This window comes from Amblyraja radiata, chromosome 20 (genome assembly GCF_010909765.2).
Source record: "Amblyraja radiata isolate CabotCenter1 chromosome 20, sAmbRad1.1.pri, whole genome shotgun sequence".
Lineage (NCBI taxonomy): Eukaryota > Metazoa > Chordata > Chondrichthyes > Rajiformes > Rajidae > Amblyraja > Amblyraja radiata.
Genome location: NC_045975.1, coordinates 20,126,087 through 20,142,013, shown reverse-complemented (window position 1 = coordinate 20,142,013; position 15,927 = coordinate 20,126,087). Strand labels below are relative to the sequence as shown.

Below are 15,927 nucleotides of genomic sequence, written 5' to 3'. Positions count from 1 at the left end.
TTTTCTCCACTGATGCTGCCTAACCCGTCGAGCTCTTTGAGTAGTTTCTTTTAAATGCGTATTCTCCATCATTAAAACATGCATCTTATTGCTCATGTTCCTTCCTCCATGTTCTCCCCAGCTTAGACTCTCAATAAGATCCCTGATATTTGTGGCTGATGTGACTTCAGGTGTGAGAGGGTGAGACTAGTAGAGAAAACTAATTTAATGAAAGGCCATTGTGTACATTTTCATAAGTGAAGCATGAGACATTTGCTCATTCCTGCCTGGCATTGTGCAGGCCAGGATGTCAAAGACAAGCTGCTCCATCAGGTGAATATAATTGGTGATCTTCCCCAGAACAACTAGCAAATGATATGTATATTTAGGCCTGTTTAACATAGAGACATAGAAAACTGATATAGTCATAACATAGTAATTTTGAAGAGGTGAAATGTTACATTCTATCATCTAGCATAATTGGCTGTAATACTCAATTTGGAAAAACTACAAATCTAGAAAACTGAGCAATATTCTGCTCTCCACATTTTAACACTAATCTCTGCCGAATTCCAAGGAAATCAATTTCTACTCCGTTGATATTATACCACATTACCTTCACACTGCTCAACTATGCAATGCATTCACTTGGGAATTATTTAGAGCAAATTTTAGAAATGCAATTGAGATTATGTAAATAATTTAAATATTCAAAATAGATGCAGACCAATGGTCCTTCAGCTTGTTCTGCCATCAAATAGGATTATGGCTGGTTTCAACTCCATATTACCACCTATCTGCAGTAATCTTTCTTACCGTTGCTTATCAAAGAACTGTCTGTTTCTGCCTTAAAAATATTCAGAAATCTGTTTCCACCACCCTTTGAGGAAGAATTCCAAAGATTCACAACCGTCCGTGATTGATCAAAGATTGACAACCAACCCGGGTCTCTGGTGCTGTATGCCACTGTAGCGACCTATGCACCAAGTCAAGTGTTTACAGGTGTCCTGGTAGCTTTCATTCAAACACATTCATGCACAATGAAAGGTAAATCTCCTACATTTTCAGTTTAAAGTTTAATTAAGGATTAATCTCTAATTGGTTTCAGTCTGCTCTAGTCTTTATATTAACTTCCTCTGAAGCACCATCCCATAATCATTTATTTATTTATTTATCTGTTTGTTTATTTATTTAGAACAGAATAAAAACAAAAAGCAAGTATGAAACAGCATACAAAAAAACAAAAAAAGACAAAAACAAAACAAGAATATTTATAAAGTGTCATAAACAATATTTATAAATAAATGAATAAATCATGATATAAAATATTGACTTACTCTTTCTATAAAACACTGCAGGAACCACTTGGTGGTGTATATTCCTGTAGACATCTGCTCTTTGTCCTGTAATGTCAAATTCACAACATAACATAAACTGGAATATCTGCTATTCTATGATATATCAATCAGAAAGCAGACAATCCTCACTCTATAAACAACATCTTTTTTTATTTTAGAAGAATTGAAAAAATACAAATAACATGAGGAAATCAATTAGTTTTTATAATGAAAACAGAACCATGATTTGTACATCTATAGATCCATGATGGTAAAATGCTTCCCATATATATATTTGTTTCTAAATGTGTCTTGTTACAATACTGCACACAATAATGTGACAAAGGGGGTCAAATTTCAAATTCATTCAAAAAAGTTGACAAGCATTTTATTGGGTTCATGACTAACATAGTATCAACAAAAAATATAAGAAAAGATAGCATATTGATGGCACGTTTCCGAAAATGGCATCAGAATACACAAATACATTTCGTGTAACAGTTGGCGCATGGTGTCCACCAGTGACCTGGTTAGCACAGTAAGTGCACGTATTTCTTATTCCTTTCTATGTTTATGAATACCACATGGAACATTAAAATTGCAAACATTGTTTCCACTTCATTCACCTGATCATGTAGGTGATACTGCATCCATCCGAGTGGATACTGCAACGCACGTTACACATCATACACACAAACGTACGTTGCGGTGGACACTAAACGGTTTGGTGTCCCAGAAAACAAACGTTACATTATTAGCGAAACCCAAGCATTTTCACCAACGTGATCTATATGGTACATTACCTTATGGATTTGAGCTATATCGATGGCCGATGATTTGTCAGAAGGTTTGATGTGGACTGATTGTTTTAGCAAGTAAAATGTCTCCGTAACGATCGTTGCGGAGCTTCCGGAAGTTGACATGAAGGAATGAAGTTCGCGACTTGGTCCATACAAAAGGTAAACAAGAGACAGTGTGTTGCCAAATTGAAGATTGGCTCAGTTTTAGTTTTGATGACCAATTTATGTCCCAAATTTTTTTTTTGATTTAAAATAATCGGAAAATATATCGTAAACAGTCGTTGCGTTTTTGACACCACAATGTTTTTGATATATTAAATTGGAAAATAAGAAAAAATAATTAACTCGCCCAAAAATCGCTACTACCATATGATACCTTGTTGGGTTTTTGAAAAGCATTAGAGGTTTGGAGCCTCCATGGTTTACCTTACAATGGACACCAAACACAACAACCATTACAGGATCTTTGCTAGGTGGAATACCAGACATGTTACTGTATTTTTCTCCTGGTATTGATGAAGATATTTCTCTAGATCATTTTCAAAAAGTATATGTATGAGGGGCCATATGAAGTTTATTTATGAATTAAATATTCATGACTAAATGTGGCAGGTGTCCAAAATGGTGGTAAAACAATGAAAATGTGTCTATTATGATAAAAAATGTTGGCTTTCGGTCTTGAAGTTATCTAATTTATATCTGTTATTTGTAAGGTTTCACATGATGGGTAGATTTTTGTTAAGAACAGTGTAATGGTGTAAAAACCTGAATAATAATCTCGTTCCTCAAAATCTCTCCAGTACACAATACAATACCGTTTATTTGTCATTTGAACCTCACATGAAGTTCAAACTAAATTTGGTTTCTGCAGTCATACAAGAAAAGAACCAAGACACACACCAACACAATTTACACAAACATCCATCACAGTGAATCTCCTCCTCACTGTGATGGAAGGCAAAGTCTTGTCTCTCCATTCCTCTCCCGAAGTCAAAGTCAAAGCCCCCGGCGGGCGCTAGCAAGTCTGCGGCCATTTAAAGCCGCGCCGGGCGGTGTAAGACCCCGCTCCAGGTCACTTTCAACCCCGCAATTCGAGCGGGAGAAGTCGCCGTTGCCGGTGCCCCGCAAAGCGGTCTCCCACCGGGGACCCGCGAGCTCCCAGTGTCACCATCCACCGGATTCGGGTCGCAGCAGAGCGCCACCACAGCTCTCCACGCTCCGAAGCTGGCCAGCTCTACGATGGTAGGTCCGCAGCTCCGCAGGCTCCGTGACTTGAGCTGTCGTTCCGGTTGGAGGCCGCTCCACGGTGCTAGGCCCCAACGGCAACGGAGACCCGAAAGGGAAAGGTCGGGTCCCCGTACAGGGAAGAAATCTAAAAGTTTTCCCCCCCGCCCCCCCCACATACACAGTCAAAAACCCACCACAAACTATACACTCAACAGGACAATAAAATAAAAAAAGACAGACGGACTGCAGAGGCCGCTGCGACGTCGGTCGCGCCGCCAACCCATAAGTGAGACACAAATACATTCATTTGAACAATGTAGAATTAAATGTTTTTTATTCAAAAAGTATTGTAAAAAGACACAAATACATTCATTTGAACAATGTAGAATTAAATGATTTTTATTCAAAAAGTATATGATGAATTGGAATTAAGTGAAGCTGTAATAGATCATACAAAAAACAAACTGCAAGAACGACTGTGGGCCAGGTAGCATCGGTGGAGGGAAGCGCACTAACAGCAATTGGGGTCAGAGCCCTTAAGACCGCAGTAGATGGGAGATAGGTGGAAGTAAGGAGAAGGGGTGGGGCAAAAGTGAGCGATGGGTGAATCCAGGTGAGGACCAGTTGATTTACAGAAGTGTCACTCTTATTCTGTTCAAACACAATATCGATTTTTCAGGATTATCATGCCCATATTGTTCACAGAAAAAAAACCTTGTTTTCTTTAAATGCAGATTTAACTGAGATAGCAACTACTTGTATCTAGGGTAAAGGCACAGCTCTTCTGATCCTCCAGAACAAGTACAAACGCCTGGATCTTATCAAGTTGCATTCATGTCATAATCAAGCCAACAGTCTATTTTTACACTATTCCTTGCCCTTGACCTTGTGTGTTATTAAATTTCAAATTAGCAACCAAATACAGTAATGTATGTGTTTACAGACTACCCCTTTTGTGACACAATAATATATCGAAGTACAGTAGTAAGACTTTTACTTTTCTAATATTCCAAATATGAAAATGATAAAATAATAAAATATAAAGTTAACCTCCTGGGCCTTGAGGCATTTTATTCCAGTAAACTAACTTGTCCTGCGGTGCTGGCAACCTTTAAAAATGTGGAAAATTTCCAAAGTTTGTCCCATCCAGAAAAAGCAAGGCAATTCCAATTCAATTAATTGTCAACCCCAAAATATTAATTTTTGTCATCAGCAAATTTATTGCAGGTATCATCAACCCTGCTGTCAAACAGGACTTACCAAAAACCTGTTCACTAAAGTATAGTTGAGTACATCATGGAACAGATTTCATTACAGTTTTGGTATAATAATGAACAACTGAATTCCAAAGGTGAGACAGACTACCCTTAATATTAGAAGTTAATTGTCTGAGCTTAAAAGGGTTGTATCCTAGGTTCAAGCATCTTCAGTTGCTTCATCAATTCCAGATTGATATCTACCATTTAATGATAAGTTAAAGTTGCAAAAGGTGCTGCTTGGTATTCTTTGAAAATTTGGCCAAACACCTGACTGAGTTGGGCATAGCCAACCCATAAAATCCATAAAACAAAGTGGACTTTGTGCAACTTGCCCTTCATCGGTTAGTGAAAAATGTCATTTGACAAGCCCTCACAAGTGCTAATGATTTCAGCATTAAAACCATCCTACAAAAAAAGCCATTTCTCAATATACCTGAGCCCAAGTGAAAAGGTACCATAGATCAGCTACAGAAACAAATACAAGTGATATTCAATCAACTTAATTGATGTAAGTCATAGTGATATGACAGTGAAGCAGCCCTTCAGCTAATTTAGTCCTCATCTAATATCCATTTTACACTAATCCTAGATTAATCCCATTTTTTATTCACCCCACATTCTGCTAATTAACTTCAAGATATTTGGCAGATTTTAAATTTCATATAGTGAAAACATTCAAAGAGAATATTAAAAGATCCCAGCCAATTCATGTTAATATTTCTGTCATTTTCCAACAATTCTCTGCCTCATTCAGCAGATTACTGAGATATTTGTCCTGGGAAATAAAAATACCTACATTGAAAACATTTGAACATCTTAATATTGGAATTTAGTTCATCTATAACTAATTTTCTCAAATAACTAATTTTCCTTCAGAGGATAAACATTTAAATTCAAATCCAAAGATATTAGAACATTCCACAGTCATCATATGCTAATATGTTTCTGATGTGATATCAATATCAAAAACTATAAAATGACCTGCATAATATGAATTTAATGCAGTTCACACACAACAATGTAATTAAATGATTTGCAATACATTTTCTCAAAAGGGTTAAAATTGCATTCTGGTATCCTCTCACCAACCCCTGGCCCACACCTCATTGTGCTGCACTTCCACTATCCCTAGAGTTCCAGACTAAACGTGAAACCCCGTTCCTATTTGCAATTTCACTCAGTCTGAGGCATCCTAACATTCGGTGCTTCAGGTGTGTCACAAATGCTCAGTGGTGCTTGAATCACTGGAACATGAGGCCACCCACAAATGCAGGGGCCAGGAGATTCAGCTGCCAGTGGTCTGGTGAGAGATCATTAGTGTTGGTGGTTGCAAGGTCACAGTTTAGTGATTGCCAAATCTCTGATCTGCCCATCTACCACAAGAGCACAAGAAAACAGGAGCCAAATTAGGTCACCGAGTCCCTCAAATCTGTCCCGCCATTCAATATGATCATAGCTGATCTTCTGTGCCAGCTTTCAAATATTTATCTACCTTCATTGGAAATATATCTAATGATCTGGGCTCCACCACTGTCGAGGGCAGAAAATTCCAGCGATTCATTACCTTCGGAGAGAAGAAATCTTTGCACACCTCAGTTTAAAATAACCTGTCCCTTATTTTGTGACATGTCCTCTTTCTTGCGATTCTCCCGCAAGTGAAAATATCTATTGTCACACCAAATTAGGATCTTTGGACACCCCCTATTCTTCTAAACTCCAAGGAATATAGACATAAACTATTTAGCTTCTCATGACAGGGCAGCTCTCTCAATCCAGAAATTAGCCCAATAAATCTCTTTTGGACTGCTCCCCAATGCTATAATAACCACTTATAGGTAAGTGAGCCAAAACTCTCTAATGGTATTCCACCTTGGCCTCACCAACATCCAGTACAACTTTAACAAAACTTTCCTATTCTTAAACTCCAACCCCTCTGCAATAAATGCTCACTTACCGTTGGCCTTCTCAACTACTCATTGGACCTGCTTGCTCACTTTTTGTGATTTATGCATTAGATTACCCAGATTCCTCCAAAATTCACTCATATGTAGTCTTTGTCTGATTACATAACAATCTGCCTTAGGGTTTCTCCAATGTCACACTTATCTGCATTAAACTTCATTTGGCAGGTTGTCACCCAATCACTAAATCTATCACAATCTGCCTGTCCACCTACTTTTGAATCATCAGCAAACTTGGAAACATTACATTTCATGGGGGAGTGGGAGTGCATGGGGAGGGGGTTATGTGTGGGGGAGGGGAGGGGGGTGGTATGTGGGGGAGGGGAGGGGGATGGTGTGTGGGGGAGAGGAAGGGGATGGTGTGTGGGGGAGGGGGTGGTGCACTTGGAGCATAGGAGAATGGTGAGTAAGGTGTCGAAAAAATCCTAGCGATATAGGGTACCGTTTTTGCGCCAATTTAAAAAAAAAACAAACCGGAAGAGGACAAGATGAGAGTTTGAGTAATAGTATAGATTTCCAGCATCTGCAGTTTTTGTTTTGATTTCTGGTCACATATTGAGCAGAGAGCAGTGTTTGTCAGCATGCAACCACATCTCCGCAATACCGATCGGTAATTCTCATAAATTGTAATATGTGCCATCATCTTTTCTGTCTTATTGTGAACACTATGTGCATTCAAATAAAGACTGACAAGTTTTGATTTTTTAATATAATTTTTATTAGCTCTGATAGCAAGTCCAGGCAGTTACGAGACTAACAGCCTGTAGATGGGTAGTTGAACTGACTCACTGACATTTCCTTCATCCTAAAGACGGAAGTGGGGATGTTTTCTGATGAGCACAAAATATTTAATTTCATTTGCATTACCCCAAAGAATGAAATAGTTCTTACATTCGTGCAGCAAGACCTGGAGAGCATTCATGTATTGTCTGAGAAGTTGCAAGTTATATTTGTGTCACACAAAGACCACCATCTTGTCATTCGACAAACGTTGCTTAGTTACTTACTATTAACACCTTGGTGGACATGATTAACTCAAACAAATGGATTACTCTACAAGATCAAGTCAGGGTCTATTTTCCTGCATTGAATATATTCCCTAACCATTTCAATGATAATCAAGACACATGTTCGGAGTGTGACTAGTTTGTGCATTAGTAGGCCAGGCAGAATATACCCATCAATATTATGGAGTATGAAGGAATTTAATACCAAGCTACTGAAATTATGAGCAAATCTTTAGAGCAGCTTTAAAATAGTTATGGATAAGGACATGGTGGGCCCACAAGTTTAAAGTCTGGAGTGAGGAAAGGCCAACTTTGATAGTATTTGACAGAAACTTGCTACATTTGAGTGGAGCAAAGGAATATCTGGAAAGTGGGATGCTTTTAAAAGTGTGGTGATCAGAGTTCAGGGCATGCATGTTCTGGTTAGGGTGAAGGGCAAGGCAGGTAGGAGCAGGCACGGAAATCGTTATCAAAATATGGAGGGGACCGGGGGACAGAATTTCTTGGCGGCCGCGTGCGCATGCGCACACTCACACACACGCGCAAGCTCAACTCTGCCTATCTCGCTGGGTTAACCTACAGCCCTGCCTGGACTGACGAGACACCAGCGCTGCTTCTCCGCGCTGGCTGTAAACCTGGGCCATATTTCCCGCAAGCCCAGGCAGGGTTGTAGGCTAACCTGGCGGGACAGGCAGAGTTGAGCTGGGTTTAGCGCTGCTTCTCTGCGCTGGCTGTGGACCTGGAGGCACAACTCCCGTCTGACTCTCGACCTCTCTGGCCACCGGTGGGGGGGGCACTCGGGTAGGGACGGGATAGCGCCAGAGTGCCGGGATCGTTCCTGGCTGCGGATGAGGCGCAGGTCTGTGCCCAGTCTCCCTCCTACAATCACCGCACTCTACCCTCAGTCCCACCCCCCTACTTCTGCCTCTGACCGACACCTCCCTCCTCCAATGATCGCGCTGAATCATCATGTCCCGTCCCAATTGCCTGCTGACCGACGTCTCTCTCGTCCAATCGGCTACCTCGATCAGCAGTCCCACCCCCACTGTCGCGGAAAGCGGAGATTTCACTGGGTTTTAAAATCCGGATTACAAAAACATGGGGGGGATAGTCCCCCACCTCTCAAAACAGGGGGGGACGACGTGTCCCATCTGCCCCCCCCCCCCCCCCACCCCCGGCATTTCAGCCCCTGGGTAGGAGTAAGGAAGCTTGGATGACAAGAGAAATGGTTCTGCTCAGGAAAATGAAGGAGTCACGGAACAGGTATAGGCAACTGGGATCAAATGCATCCCTGGAGGAGTTTAGGGAACTGAAGAGCATACTTAAGAAGGAAATATGGAGGGCAAAAAAGGGACAGGTAATAATACTAAGGAGAATCCAGTGATTTTATTATTACATTAAGGGAAAGACGAAACTAGAGGGGAAATAGGGCCCCTTAGAAATCAAAGCAGTCATCTCTGTGTGGAGCCGTAAGAGTTGGGCAAAGTTCTCAATGAGTATTTCTCCTTTGTTTTTACCATGGAGAAAGACATGATGACTGGGTGCCTTGGGACAGTTCATGGAAATGTCTTGAGGACAGTCTACATTAGGGTCAAGGAGATGTTGGACATCCTCAGGCTTCGGAAGGCAGATAAATCTCCCGGGCCTGATCAGATGTATCCAAAAATACCATGGGACACGAGAGAAGAAACTGCACGACCCCTGGATTAGATATATGAATCATTATTAGGCATGGTGAGATGCTGGAAGGTGAGATGGTGGCTAATATTATGCTTCTATTTAAGAAAGGCTGCAAGGAAAAGTCTGGGAATTATAGACAAGTGAGCTTAACATCTGTGGTGGGCAAGTTACTGGAGAGGATTCTGATGTATGAGGTATATATTCATTTGGATAAACATGAGCTTATTAGGGATAGTCTGCATGGTTTTGTACACGGGCGATTGTGTCTTATGAATCTGACTGTGGTTTTGAAGAAGAAACCCAAAAAGGTTGATGAAGGCAAAGCCGGAGACATTGTCATAAGGCTGCTCTGGCAGGTTAGATTGCACGGGGTCAAGAAAGAGGTAGCTGACTGGATAGAGAATTGGCTTCATGGAAGGAAGCAGAGGAAGTTTGATTTTTGGACTCGATGCCTATGACTCATGGCGTGTCTCAGGGATTAGAGTTGGGCCCGTTACTGTTTGAGGTTTATATCAACGAATTGGATGAGAATGTACGAGGCGGGTATGATGCAGCACAATAGCAAATGGTTCAAGACCCTGGAGGACAAGTGCCAAAGCCACAAAATGATCAAAGGCAACAGCCAATCCAACAACTGGAGACTTCACCTGTGGAAGCTGTGAGAGGGTCTGTCTGTCAAGGCTAGGCCAAGTCAGCCACAGCAGGAAATGCAACCGAAGAAAAACTCCCTTCTACAAACAGGACAACATCAAAGACACACTATCATCTCTTGCAGATATATGGATAACATTGACAAAATGATACTACAGAGTGTGGTATCGTAGATAGCAACGATCGTTATTAAAAATTACAGCAAGATCTTGATCAGCAGGGCAAGTGAGCTGAGGAATGGTTAATGGGGTTTATTGCAGATAAGTGCAAGGTGTTGCATTTTGGCAAATCAAAACAGCAGAATCTTTACAACGAATGGCAGGGCACTGGGGAGTGGTGTAGAGTAGTGTCTAGGAACGCAGGTACATTGTTCATTGAAAGTAGTGGCACAAGTAGATAGGGTAATCAAGAAGGTTTTCGCTACATTGGTCTTCCTTTCAGGATATTGAGATAAGAAGTTGTGATGCTATGTTACAGTTGTCCAACACTTTGGTGAGGCCGCATTTGGAGTACTGTGTTCAGTATTGGTCACCCTGCTAAAGGAAGGACGATGTTAAACTGGAAAGAGTGCAGAGAAAATTTACAAGGATGGGACTTTATTCCTTGAAGTGCAGGAGGCTGTACTTAATGCTGAACTTCATTTGGCACTAATATATCCAGATGCAGATTGAAAAGGAAAAATTATAAACATAATGATGAGTACAGGAATGAACCAAGAGGTAATTCATTTTTGTACGATTTCTATAATATAAATATTCCTCTTACCAAATGTTTTTTGAGCTTTGGCATAAGTTTGCTTAAAATCTGATCATGGTGTCCCTGAAATCTTTGGAGCTTTGGAAATCCAGGAATAAAAAATCCTGTAAAAATATAATAATTAAATAAATTAGGCTTTCTTTAAAGTTAAGAAGGTACTACGTTGCATTCCATTGATTAAATTCAACTGTACTCTTTCCCGATTCTGTTCACCTGACCAGGAACAATCCTGATCCCAAATCTCACCCAACCCCCTTCCAAACAGTATACTCTACTGTCCTTTGCTATTTGCCAAGAGCTGCTGATGGCAAGGCAAGCAGCCCATTATCTGTTTTTATGAAGAGGGCAAGATCCTGGCAGAGGCATGCATCAACAGCTGCTCCACTTTGACTTCATTTCAGTCATACCCTGGCACTCCTAGTTCAGGCACAAACAGTGCCCAAACTCAATTTCCACTTATTACAAATTCACAAGTTAATCAAAGATCAGCCCAGTAAACTTTTACAACTAAATATATGAACTGGAAAATCTCTAAGAACTGTTGTATAATTAAGGACCAGAAGTTATTATTCCTTGGGTTGTTCGGTTTATTTCGACAGTCAAGGGAATAATTAAATGCATCCAGTTTAACCTCTGTTTGTTCCTCATAGGTTGCTTCAAGCTAAACTTTAGTGCCATGAAAAGCATCAAGATAATTAAATTTACATTTTTGGTTACTCCTAAAAAGAAACAATCAGTAAATACTATTCTGGATAATAACCCCCCCTCCCCCGCCATCTCAACTAACAGAAAATTAAAATTGGATTATTTTCAAATGAAATGTATATTATGAAGTAAATGTGGAAGTGTTGAGCAATGATTCAGCCTTGCTTGACATGAGCCTGCATTTCAGCATGTAAATGAAAATGTAAAAGTTTGCCTGGATAATGCAAGTCTTCTTTAGAATGTTAGTTTCAATATTGTAATTGCACAGACCCTTAACACAGATGTATTGTAACGCCCTTACTCTGTTACATAGATGTTTTGGAATGTTACTCTAAAAAAAGTATCTTGATTGCATTTTTGATAATGTTAGAAAACACATTTTACCCAACATGCAACAAACATTTCTCGTCTATTTTCGAGGCTGGTTGGAAAGGGAAAAAAATACTGTCATTGATTGTAAACCATTCAGGGAATGATTGCTAAAGTTAATATAATTTTAAAAATCAATACAAAATGTTTCAATGGTACTCTATTCCATGATTCAATGTCACTTTATTGTCACGTGTACAGAGGTACAGTGAAATTCATTTTTGTATACAGTTCAGTACATGTATCACTGGGGTGGGAGATTGCAACCTTCACGTGGTCCGCCCTGTTTCAACGAATGCAATCAACTCGGCATGCACTTTCAAATAAGATCAAACAGAACAAATTTAGGCTGTGCACGGCAGATGCAAGAAGAGGAAGTACATATATCACTATACATGCATTTATATTCATATGAACAATATTTATATGATTTTACCCACATTTTATTCAAATACATTGTCAGAAATTCGGGATAACAAAAGCTGTAAAACCTAAAAAAAAAAATCAAGCTTTGCCGAGCCCCTGGTATTAAAAGCCGAGTCATTTAATTTATTATCTCTTTCATTAGTATGGATATATTTAATGGCATGTTTTACAGCAACTCGAGATAATATCATGCTGCTGGTTAATAGTAATTTCCTTTAGATGTGTCCTTAACTTTAATGGCCAAGATTGTAACTCTTTATTATCTAGATGTTAGTGGTATGTTGCACACAACTGTCGGGACTTTCTAAGACTAAACATTTACCTTTTTGATATTCCCTACACATGTCAATTGATGAAATGCTTATTTTACAGTTTATTGTAGAACAGCTGCTTTTAAATAAGTTGTTTGTTTCTACCTTATCCCTTTGCTAAAACAGCAAATACCTAATGAAGAATGAGAACAGTGAATGTAGGCACCAGTATTGGAAAATAGGTCACTTCAAAGTAGGTTTTTTCACCAACGTTACTTGGCTATAACAACTCTACACTGTAACTCTCTAAAATTGAGCTGCCTGCCTGATAAACATCTTTAAACAATTATTCATTCTTTTTCCTCACCAAACTTTCATGGTTGAGCTTACATTAAATCAAAATATATTCTAGTTATGATAGAAATGATTAACTAAATCTTCCAGTAAAACAGTTAACAAATGACAAAGGAAACATGGAGCACCTGGGCCAATGTATCCGTTTCCACGCTGTATGACCATGACTGCACACAACAGTAGTTTTGTAAAACAAGTGAAAGACTAGTTAAAGAACGCTTTTATTATTGCTATTTGTTTGTTAATTCCTTTAAAGATGGCCATTTTCAATTTTAATGTCTTTCTTCTACCAAATATTTATAATTAAAATTGATTCTGTTTCTACCATGTATATTCTGTAACATCCCTTTTAGATAATCCATGCTTTGCCTACCATACCTGTTTGGCGCTGCAACTTTTGGTTTTTTGTCATGTCTTAAGCTCTCTTTGTTTAAAATTTCTGTGCTTAAAATCATGGAAGTGTGATGGCAAAAAGGGAGGCAATTTTCAGGTCTCTTGAGCTTATCACAGCTCTAAGCGGAATACTCTCCCTCTCTCTCTTGCATTCAGTATAAGCGTCAGGACGCAGTTTAAGACTTTGGTTAGGCTGCATTTGGTATATTACGTGCAGTTCCCGTCACCTGATTACTTGAAGGATGTTGATGGTTCGGAATTGGTGTAAAGAGATTTACCAGAATCATGGTTATATTTGGGTGTACTAGCTACAGAGAGGTTGGACAGACTTAGATTGCTGTCCCTGGAATGGCAGAGGTGGCGGGGAATCCTGCTAGAAGCATGTAAAAGTATGAAAGGCATAGATACGGCAGATAGTCAGAACCTTTTTTTCCAGGATGGAAAAATCAAATACTAAAAAGTGTATAGCTTTAAGGTGAGAAGGGAAAAGTTTTTTTTAATTAACACAGAAGGTGATGAGTACCTGGAACTCACAGCGGGGGTGGTGGTTGAGGCAGATACAGTATGATTGTGGCATTTAAGACTTTTGGATAGGCATATGGATATGCATGGAATGGAGGAATATGGATAATGTGCAGGAAGATAACAGTTGGTCTTGTCATCATGTTCGGCACAGACATTGTGCGCTGAAGGGTCTGTTCTTCTGCTGTACTGCTCTATGTTCTATTCCATTTGAAAAAGGTCCACTTCAATAATAGAACAAAGTCACTTTACCCGACTGATTCAATAGCCTAGATTATGTGGTTAAATTCATAGAGCTCAAATCCACCCATCTGAATGATGTCTCTTATTCTGGCTCTGGAACTTTTAACGTTTTCAGCAATACTGTGATAAACAAATAAAAATCATGCATGTTAACAGAATGTAATACTTGGACAGAGAGTTAGGATGCTGATAAATATTTACCATTCTTTCAGAATGCTGAGGTACTTACCATGCATTGCATGCTTCTGATCAGTCAGTAGTTGAGAAAGAGCCCAGAATGCATCTTCTTCATTCAAATACATCAGCAGAATGGCTGCAATCTGGCTCATTCCTTGACAGTAGCTCACCTCCTTGAAGAGAAGTATGTTCAATTTAAGACAACGGTATTAAATTTCTGTTGGAAGGTTACACAGAAACAGTTTCTTTCCCCCAAAACAGCTTTTGTTTTCTGCTTGGAGGTACACAAAATTGCTGGGGAAACTCAGCGGGTGCAGCAGCATCTATGGAGCGAAGGAAATAGGCGACGTTTCGGGCCGAAACCCTTCTTCAGACTGATGGGGGGTGGGGAAAGAAAGAAGGAAAAGGGGAGGAGGAGGAGGAGCCCGAGGGCGGGCGGATGGGAGGGTGGGAGGAGACAGCTAGAGGGTTAAGGAAGGGGAGGAGACAGCACGGGCTAGCCAAATTGGGAGAATTCAATGTTAATGCCATAAGGACGCAAGGACCCCAGACGGAATATGAGGTGCTGTTCCTCCAATTTCCGCTGTTGCTCACTCTGGCAATGGAGGAGACCCAGGACAGAGAGGTCGGATTGGGAATGGGAGGGGGAGTTGAAGTGCTGAGCCACCGGGAGGTCAGGTAGGTTATTGCGGACTGAGCGGAGGTGTTCGGCGAAACGATCGCCCAACCTACGCTTGGTCTCACCGATGTAAATCAGCTGACATCTAGAGCAGCGGATGCAGTAGATGAGGTTGGAGGAGATACAGGTGAACCTTTGTCGCACCTGGAACGACTGCTTGGGACCTTGAATGGAGTCGAGGGGGGAGGTGAAGGGACAGGTGTTGCATTTCTTGCGGTTGCAACGGAAAGTGCCCGGGGAGGGGGTGGTGCGGGAGGGAAAGGAAGAATTGACGAGGGAGTTGCGGAGGGAGCGGTCTTTGCGGAAGGCAGACATGGGGGGAGATGGGAAGATGTGGCGAGTGGTGGGGTCACGTTGGAGGTGGCGGAAATGGCGGAGGATTATGTGTTGTATTTGCCGGCTGGTGGGGTGAAAGGTGAGGACCAGAGGGACTCTGCCCTTGTTGCGTGTGCGGGGATGGGGAGAGAGAGCAGTGTTACGGGGTATGGATGAGACCCTGGTGTGAGCCTCATCTATGGTGGCGGAGGGGAATTCCCGTTCCCTGAAGAACGAGGACATTTCCGATGCCCTGGTATGAAATGTCTCATCCTGGGAACAGATGCGGCGCAGGCGGAGGAATTGGGAGTAGGGGATGGAGTCTTTACAGGGGGCAGGGTGGGAAGACGTGTAGTCCAGATAGCCATGTGAGTCAGTGGGTTTGTAATGTATGTCGGTCAGGAGTCTGTCCCCTGCGATGGAGATGGTGAGGTCAAGGAATGGTAGGGAAGTGTCGGAAATCGTCCAGGTGTATTGGAGTGCCGGATGGAAGTTGGTGGTGAAGTGGATGAAGTCAGTCAGTTGTGTGTGGGTGCAGGAGGTGGCACCAAAGCAGTCGTCAATGTAGCGGAGGTAGAGGTCGGGGATGGGGCCCTGGTACGTCTCGAACAAGGATTGTTCAACGTGCCCGACAAAGAGGCAGGCGTAGCTGGGGCCCATGCGTGTGCCCATAGCTACGCCTTGTGTTTGGAGGAAATGGGAGGAGTCAAATGTAAAGTTATTGAGGGTGAGGACCAACTCCGCTAAGCGGAGGAGAGTGTCAGTGGCTGGGTATAGGTTGCTCCTCTGGTCGAGGAAGAACCGGAGGGCTCTGAGGCCATCCTGGTGGGGGATGG

General features: G+C 41.2%; 1 protein-coding gene across 3 annotated transcripts in view; it reads right to left on the bottom strand.

Moving 5' to 3' along the window:
• Window positions 1-15,927, bottom strand: part of LOC116984660 — a 147,717-nt gene that overhangs the window by 34,285 nt on the left and 97,505 nt on the right. For all 3 annotated transcript variants that reach the window (XM_033038948.1, XM_033038949.1, XM_033038950.1), the window contains 3 exons: window positions 14,150-14,270; window positions 10,667-10,761; window positions 1,317-1,382 (listed from right to left, as the gene is read on the bottom strand). In XM_033038948.1, coding sequence (XP_032894839.1) covers window positions 1,317-1,382; window positions 10,667-10,761; window positions 14,150-14,270 — 282 coding nt within the window. The remainder of the gene's footprint in view (window positions 1-1,316; window positions 1,383-10,666; window positions 10,762-14,149; window positions 14,271-15,927) is intronic.